The 9,079-nt window shown below is 45.1% G+C and overlaps 1 protein-coding gene across 1 annotated transcript in view; it reads left to right on the top strand.

The window, feature by feature from the left end:
* The window catches only part of LOC126985506 (transient receptor potential cation channel subfamily A member 1 homolog), a 41,633-nt gene that overhangs the window by 13,109 nt on the left and 19,445 nt on the right, over nt 1–9,079 (top strand). The window contains 8 exon segments of the mRNA XM_050840499.1: nt 679–810; nt 2,881–3,000; nt 4,078–4,205; nt 5,079–5,235; nt 6,022–6,218; nt 6,878–7,130; nt 7,753–7,895; nt 8,922–9,065. Of these exon segments, the coding sequence (XP_050696456.1) occupies nt 679–810; nt 2,881–3,000; nt 4,078–4,205; nt 5,079–5,235; nt 6,022–6,218; nt 6,878–7,130; nt 7,753–7,895; nt 8,922–9,065 (1,274 nt within the window).

The raw sequence follows: 9,079 nt of genomic DNA, 5'->3' as shown, positions 1-9,079 counted from the left end.
AGAGGCAAAGTGATGAAAATGGGACAAATGAATGCAAGACAGAGAGTTTGTTAGTGTTTATGAGGATGATTACATAGCTTGATGATTATGAAGTTTGATTATAAAGCTTGAAGGTCATTATTAAGCTTGATTCCAGAGAGCATAATAGTTTTCATGAGGATAATTATAAATACGACCAACGCTAAATAAAAACAGACTCTGCTTGCGTCATGTTCTTCCTGTAATGATATAATATGGCTTGACAAACATAGTGACATTGGTGGTTAGGGCGGTATTCTGAAACGGTACCAACACCCACATCAACTATTTGCAAAGGACGAAAACATGATCAATCGTATTCTTGAGATTATTTAACGTTAAATAAAAACAGACTCTGCTTGTGGTCATGTTCTTCCTGTAATGACATATGGCTTGACAAACATAGTGACATTGGTGGTTAGGGTGGTATTCTGAAACGGTACCAACACCCACATCAACTATTTGCAAAGGACGAAAACATGATCAATCGTATTCTTGAGATTATTTTGGGGTTTCGGAGTTTAGAAGAAGGGTCAAACTATCACCAGGGTCATTAAACTACCCCATGGAAAGGCCCTTAACCCCTACAAAAGCCATGCCAAATGTGTGTGCTTGGACGCCGAAATGTTTAAGAATATGTCCCTTACTCTCCTTCCCCAGAATATTGTTGAGTTGCTGCTGAGTTCCGGCCACAAGCTTGGCGGGGCGGCGATGGTGGAACGGCTGGTGGGCGACAGGGACAGCGAGGGACAGACCTGCCTGCACCATGCTGTGAACAACGGCCACCTCGAAGTAAGCGTCGGCAGCAGAACATTTATTGAACAATCTTTTTTTTTTTTTTCTTTTCAATTTTCCTCTCATTTGATTTCTGGTTTCCTTCACATCGCTCAACTGAATTTTGTGTCTTCTTTTTTGACAGATTTCCTTTTTTTAATTTTGTCTCTATAGGACGTGAGTAAGACACAAGGGGACGTGTGTGGTCCTTTACTGATGGCGCCTTGGTACAAACCAAACATGGCGGGCCAGAATGCAGCCCACTGCTGCCACAACAATACCCACCATATCATACTCTCTCTCTCTCTCTCTCTCTCTCTCTCTCTCTCTCTCTCTCTCCCCCCCCTCCCGATATAAGCGTATAAATATGCACATATAAAATATCTAATAATGAGCCCAAAAGTATCATTAAACCTGAAGTATCCAATTCCGTGTAAGACTGCACACACACAAGTTACCCACATACACACACACACTCCACCGAGTGGGCGCAGTCGCCACAAAATCTGTCATCCATCTTGGCCGCACTACATTTCTTCGAGGGTGTTGAGACCTCCCCAGGGGCGGCGACCGGGGTGGGGATGGCTGTGAAGGCACGGCGTCTGAGGACTGCTGAGTGACTCACACAGCCCGTAGGTGCCTGCGATTTCGTAGTGAGAGGCGGCCACTCCCGTCCAGCTTGATTGTATACTGCCGATGTGGAAGGACCTCGGTGATCACGTGTGTCAGAAGGCGTCTTCTATACTGGCATTGTAAATGAGAGTGTCATCGAGACATCGATGCACTCCAGCTTCCTCGAGATGCCTGCGATGGCGTCGTCGTACTTCCTGGTGTATGCGTCCGGGGCTGCACAGTGCCCCATGGGGGTCCTGCAATACCTGTTGCGACCCCATGGGGTGATGAAGGTGGTGAGTCTTCTTCTGTCCGCATGCAGTTCTACTTGATGAAATCACCAGTGTGCATCAGCTGTTGTCTTGTAGACGTGGTGGGGAACCCGGCACTGGCTCCAGTACCCCCTTCCTCACATCCTCGTTGAGCTGTTTCTTCACTTCTGCTTCCCAGTGTCTTGGTACCGGAGCTGGTGTGTGGCAGGTGTGTGGCTTGGCGTCCAGGTGAAGGTGGATCTGATGGGGCTTCCCTGCCATCACTGGGAGGGGGCACCCGTCAGTGTTAAAGTTAGACGCAGAGAAGTGACAGAGGAGCCACTCCTTCAAACGGGGTATGTTTTCTTCGAGCGCAGGGAGTGGGCAGTGCCTGCCACTGTACTATGTCAAACCTGCCGTCCAAGGTGCGCTGAAGGGATGGCGTGCAGTAGAGGCGTATGTGCAGGACCACTTTTTGCTGCGCCCAACCGTTGAGCTGCAGCCAGCATTCCATTGACTGCCTCCATGACCGGAAGGCTGCTGTAGACATCTCCGCTTCGCATTTTTCCGGGGCTGCTGAGGCTGGGATGCAGGGCGGCGGATGATGCCTTGCGGCAGGCTGTAACACGAGCTGCTGCTGGAAGGCCGTGATGGCTTCGGTCTGCGCCGCAAGAACTTGCTGGGCTCGCTCCAGCATTGTCGGCGCATGTGGTGCCCGGCGGCTGGACCTGGGCATCTGGGTTGTGAAGCGAGGATGTCCAGCCATGATGAACACGTAGGCATCTAAGAACTCACTGAGCCATGTAGGATGTGAGCAAGACACAAGGGGACGTGTGTGGTCCTTTACTGATGGCGCCTTGGCACAAACTAAACATGGTGGGCCAGAACACTGCTGCCACAACAATACCCAACATATCGTACAATTTTTGCTTTTCTTTATATTGCTTAACTAAATTTCTGGTTTCTTTTCTGAGTTATCTTTTTTTCAATTTTGTTTTTGCTTTTCTTTATATTCCCTGACTAAATTTCTGGTTCCCTCATTTTGAAGACAATACTTATCCTCATTTAATTTTCTTGTATGATAGGTAGGAGATCATGGACAGAGAAAGAGAGAGAGAGTTTTCCACCATCTTACTAATTATTCCTTTGTCTGATATACAAGCAGAAAAAAGAATGCACCGTCCAATACATTTCCCTTATAACTCCATCACTCGCCTCCGAACAGATCGTGCATCGGCTGATCCAGGCGGGCGCAGACGCGAACTCCATGCGTGACACCCTCTCCACGCCCCTCCACGCTGCGGCTGTCACCGGCAACGCGGACATCGTACAACTTCTGCTGGAGGTGAGTACACAGGGAGGAGGTGTCACCAGATTATCGGACTCAGAACATTGTATTTTCCAGTTTGACCCATAACAATTGCACAAAAAACATCAATAATTAACCATTTGAACCCTAATTATAAATGGGTATTGTTATTATGGTGAGCTGTTTGTTTCTTCTTCTTTTTGTTTTTTCCCTTGAGTTGTTCCCTCATGGCAGGCAACACACTGGGTAAAATTACTGTTTGAAAAGTTAGGCATCATTGTGTTATTTTTTTAGGAGCGGTGGTGAGCTGTTTTTTTCTTCTTTTTGTTTTTTCCCTTGAGTTGTTCCCTCATGGCAGGCAACACAGTGGGTAAAATTACTGTTTGAAAAGTTAGGCATCAATGTGTTATTTTTTTAGGAGCGGTACTGAGCTGTTTTTTTCTTCTTTTTGTTTTTTCCCTTGAGTTGTTCCCACATGACGGGTAACACACTGGGTAAAATTACTGTTTGAAAAGTTATGCATCATTGTGTTCTGTTTGTAGGAGCAGTGCTGAGTTGTTTTTGTTTTCGTTTTGTTTTTTCCCTTGAGTTGTTCCCTCATGGCAGGTAACACAGTGGGTAAAATTACTGTTTGAAGAGTTAGGCATCATTGTGTTCTGTTTGTAGGAGCAGTGCTGAGTTGTTTTTCTTGTTTTCTTTTTGTTTTTCCCTTGAGCTGTTCCCTCTACTATAATAAAAGTAACATGACTAATAGTTTTGTACACAGTCACCTATTGATTAACGCGAGGGTTACGTTCCTGGAGATGTCGTGTTATTTAAATTCGTGTTATTTAAACATAATTTCTCCATAAGAAACCATAGTAATAGGGGGGGTTATGTTCCTGGACACTGGGAAAGTCTGCCTATTTTGGGGATTTTGTTACTCTAACCTTAAAAAAACACATTATTAATACATTAGTAGGTCACGGAAACAACAAAAATGCACGTTCTCATTGTATTTCCATTTGTACTTCACTTTCAACACTTGACACTTGCGTTGGCCACTGTCCCTCCTCACCCCGCGCTCCCGTCACCAGCCGATGTTTCTGATAACTTTCGTGTTCCTCTCCCCAGAACAACGCTCGGCTGGACAGCATCGACAGCTCCCAGCAGACGCCGCTCCACAAGGCTGCCATCCACAACCAGTCCGACGCCATCAACATACTCCTCAACTTTGGTGCCAAGATTGAGAGGCGTGACAAGTGAGTGACGACCATTTGTTATTTGTTTCCTTTACTTTTCCTCTATTATGAAGTTTGTACTCAAGATAATGAACCTCACACCTCAGCCATCTATGCTTTTCTTCGCCAAGTGATTACATGTCCTTTGGTTTCCAGCTCCTCACCTTTGCTGTGCCTTAGATATAGAGTTTATGCTTATGACAAACTTTATACTGCAGTCATCTATGCCTCTCTTTGCCAAGCCTCTTAGATGTCTTATATAACAGCACTTGTAAGCGTTCTGTGTTTCCTCTTTTCCTTCGTGCCCTTGAGCTGCCCAATCCCCTGTAAAAATAAAGATAAAAAGTAAAGCTCAAAACCCATTAATTCCTGACAAACTTTATACTGAAGTCATCTATGCCCCTCTCTGCCAAGGCTCTTAGATGTCTTGTATAACACCACTTTTAAGCTTTCTCTGTTTCCTCTTCGTGTCCTTGAGCTGCCCAATCCCCTGTAAAAATAAAGATAAAAAGTAAAGCTCTAAACCCATTAATTCCTGACAAAGTTTTTACTGTAGTTATCTATCCCTCTCTTTGCCAAGGCTCTTAGATGTCTTGTATAACACCACTTTTAAGCTTTCTCTGTTTCCTCTTCGTGTCCCTGAGCTGCCCAATCCCCTGTAAAAATAAAAATAAAAAGTAAAGCTCAAAACCCATTAATTCCTGACAAAGTTTTTAGTGTAGTCATCTATGCCTCTCTCTGCCAAGGCTTCGTACAACAGCACTTGTAAGCTTTCTGTGTTTCCTCTTTCCTTCGTGCCCTTGAGCTGCTTAATGCCCTGTAAAAATAAAAATAAAAAAGTAAAGCTCAAAACCCACTAATTCCTGCATACACTCACCCCCCGGCCACCTTCAGAGACTCCTTCACGCCCCTGCTGCTGGCGGCGAGTGGCGGCCACGCGGCGGCCCTGGCGACCCTGGTGGAGAGAGGTGCCAACGTGGACGCCATAGACAAGGATGACAAGACGGCGGTGTTCTGGTGTGCCGAGCAGGGCAACGAGGAGGCGCTGGAGGTGAGGGTGAGGGTGCAGAAGGGTGCCTAGGATGATGGAGTGTGATGGGGTGTCAGAGGGAGGGAGGGAGAGAAGTGGATGACAGAATAGCAAAGTGTTGAGAAAAGAACAATGTGAGACTTTTAATCAGCCCTTTGAAATGAGTATATGAAGTCTATGCTTAAGATGACAGACTGTTCACCTCAACCATCTATGTATTTCTTTCCCAAAGCTCTTCAGTTCCCTCTATAACAGCCATTTATTTCTCTGGAGCTCATACATAATCCTTGCAATCCTTCCTGCAAATATAGATCCTCCTCAGCCTTTTATTACTCTAAGTGTCGTTCATAACCTTCCCAACCCTTAATGCAGGTTCTTCTCAGCATTTTATTTCCCTGGAGGTCATTTTTTAACCTTTACAACCCTTGATGCAGGTCACCCTCGTCTATTCCTAACCCTTCTAATCCTTGCTTCAGGTGCCCCTCAACCTTTTATTTCTCTGGAGGTCATTCTAAGCCTTTTCAATTCTTACTGTAGGTTCTTCTCTGCCTTTTATTTCTGCAGAGGTCATTCTTAACCCTTCCAACACTTGATGCAGGTCATCCTTATCTGTTCCTAACCCTTCTAATCCTTGCTTCAGGTGCCCCTCAGTTTTTTTATTTTCCCTTGAGGTCATTTTTTAACCTATCCAACCCTTGATGCAGGTCACCCTTGTCTATTCCTAACTCTTCTAATCCTTGCTTCGGGTCCTCCTCAGCCTTTTACTTCCCTTGAGGTCATTCCTAACCCTTCTAACCCTTGCCCCAGGTCCTCCTCAGTGACCCGCGCTGCCTGGAGTTGGTGGACGTGAGTGACCGCTACGACAACTCTCCGCTGCATGAGGCGGCGCGGCGAGGCTACCTGAACATCATAGAGAAGCTGCTGGAGGCCGGCTCACGTGTCGACAACAAGAACGAGGACGAGGAGACGGCCCTGCACGTGGCGGCCGAGGCGGGGCAGGTCAAGTGAGTGGCAGAGATCACGGTATTTTCCAGTACACCCACAGCCATCTTAGAATATATGATTATTGTGCATTCTTATTAGGTAGAGGATTCCTTATCGAATATATTGATAACCATTAGTTGTTGAAACTTGATAGTATGGATATCTTAAACTACGGTGAATTGTATGTGTGCAAAACAAGAAAATTACTCTATTTATAATGCATGGTGTTCCTTAAAGTTGTATATGTAACAAAAATGTGTTCTCCTCCCTCCCAAGTTATCAAAACCCAATTATTTATGCATTTAAAGCTTTAGAAAAATGTATGTGTGCAAAAAAGGAAAATTGCTTTCACTTAAGGATGAGTTTCAACATTACTAAACATTACTAAGCATTACTAAACATACTGTACATTATGATACACAGTTTTTGCTCAAATTATATGCAACTTATGTGTATTCTCCTGCCTCACAGCTGACATAACCATTCCCCTTAACACTGTCTCATCCCAGAGTGGTGAAGGAGCTGGTGAACTTAGGTGTATCCTCCTCCCTCACAGCCAACACTAACATACCCCCTAACACTGTCTTGCCCCAGGGTGGTGAAGGAGCTGGTGAACTTAGGTGTATCCTCCTCCCTCACAGCCAACACTAACATACCCCCTAACACTGTCTTGCCCCAGGGTGGTGAAGGAGCTGGTGAAACGCTACCGGTATCTTATCACTGACGAGAACGAGAACTCGGAGACCCCGCTGCACCTTGCTTGCCTCCAGGGACACACAGATGTGGTGCGCACCCTGCTGGAGGCCGGCGCTGATGTGGAGGCCCGGAACTCCTCCCTCTGGACCCCCCTGGACTGTGCCTCCGCCAGGGGTCACGTGTTCTGTGTTCATGAGCTGCTGGACTATGACTCACCCCTCGACCCTATGGACAAGGTAAATAGATGGTGGATATTGTGTGTTTTGGTGACGTAGAAAGCAGGCAGGCAGTGGAAGTGTGCGTTGGGGTGACATAGAAATATTTGTTGCCTAGCAGACTTTTTTTTTTTTTTTTTTTTTTTTTTTTACATCCCCGCCTATAGCGCCGGTAGGCTTTCTTCAGGGGCCAGATGGTCAGCCCAAGCCCGTCATGGCGCAGGCAATTTTTATAGCGGTGCCAGTTATGCTTTGCCCTTGAGCTGCTTCCTTTACTGTAAAAAACATTGCATGGATTTTGGGTAAGACTTCTGCACATTTGAAAACTCCACAAATAATCAGTGGTTACCTTTTAATACATCTTGAATCATAAGTGACCCCAAAAACAGCCCCAAAATTATTTCAAGTACCTGAAAATGTTATAATCATCAAAAGGTATTCAGTACTAATTATTCTATACTACTGAGATAGAAATACACATGATTTTTCAAGACATTGCAACAGCTAGTACAATCCTAAAACAGTTGTCATCTTCCCCAGACCAACCATCTCGTTTCTTTTCCTTTGCTGTGAAGTTGGACAATACATGGCTTCACAAGACATTCCATCAACAGTATCCTAAAACAGCTCTCATTTTCCCCAGACCAAGACGACGCCCCTGCAGTTGGCCGCCAAGGAGGGCCACGTGGCTGTCACTCGGCTACTCTTGGAGCGCGGCGCCTCCCTCCACACCATGGACAGCTCAGGGAGGAATGCGCTGGAGCTCGCCATCGCTGCAGGGAAGAAGTAGGAATCTGTGTTGCCCATATGTGTCCTTATCTCTATTTCTTTATTAACCCTCTCGCACACCGTAAGTTTCCAAGAAGTTTCTGTTCCACTAATCATGCATTTCTCAGGCCCGACCGGCCTTTTTTTGCCGCTGCGATACTCTACATTCCCGGACGTATTTTACCCTCACAGATATATCATACCCCAATAAATTTGGTATCAATGGTTTCATAAAGACTTGTACTAGAACATGCACAAATAAAAATAGAGGAAAATATATATAAACAATACAAACTTGTTTCAAGTCTCCGTATAGAGTATTGTAGACAATAAATCCTAAGTACCAACTCTTCCCCACTCGCTAGCTCGAAATTTTGTGGGCCAACTTTTTTAGCTGAATATATGTTTTGAAGCGGAATTTAGTGAGGATTCTTATGGTATCCTCAAAATCCTCATATGCCTATTAGTTCCCGAGTTACACCGAGAAAACTGTATTTTTTTCCTCTCCCGTCAGAGTAGCCTAACAAATAAAAATCGCTCAAAGCTTCTCATCTACGCTCCTTAGAAAGGTTGCCATATGTTACCATTAAGAAACTTATCCCAACAAATGACGCTTCCAAATTTGACGCACTTTCACCAAAAACTTAATTTTTAATCAATTCTTTTAAGGTTTATGACGCATTTCGCGTCATCGTGCATCAGGACCTTTTACCCTTTGATGACGCAAAATGCATCATTGTGCGTGAGAGGGTTAATAAGTGAGACAGAGAAGTGTTAACTAGAAATTTTTTGTCTCATTAGAACTCCCAGAATAATTAGAAGAGGTTTTATTTAGTGTTCAAACCCCAAAAATAAAGCAGAAAACCTTTTATTACTGCTTTGAAGATTAGTATTTAAATTTGAAAATTTTGAGGAATTGTAAAAAACTAAACCTGGTCAAGTCTAGTTGCAAATATTGTCAAAAACTAAACCTGGTGAATCCTAATAGCAAGAACTGTAAAGAACTAACCCTGGTGAAGCCTAGTAACCCGGCGCCTCCTCCAGGGACGTCTGCATGGCCATCGTGAAGTCCTCGGAGTGGGAGATGGCCATGAAGAACGTTCGGATTGACCTGAAGGGCCGGCGCATCACCCCCTTCAGGATGCTCATCAGGAAGTTCCCGGACGTGGCGGAGGCGGTGCTCAACAGGTAAGGCGGTGACG

This window comes from Eriocheir sinensis, chromosome 59, assembly GCF_024679095.1.
Source record: "Eriocheir sinensis breed Jianghai 21 chromosome 59, ASM2467909v1, whole genome shotgun sequence".
Lineage (NCBI taxonomy): Eukaryota > Metazoa > Arthropoda > Malacostraca > Decapoda > Varunidae > Eriocheir > Eriocheir sinensis.
Note: the sequence above shows the minus strand (reverse complement) of the source record. Positions and strands in the feature narration are given on the sequence as shown.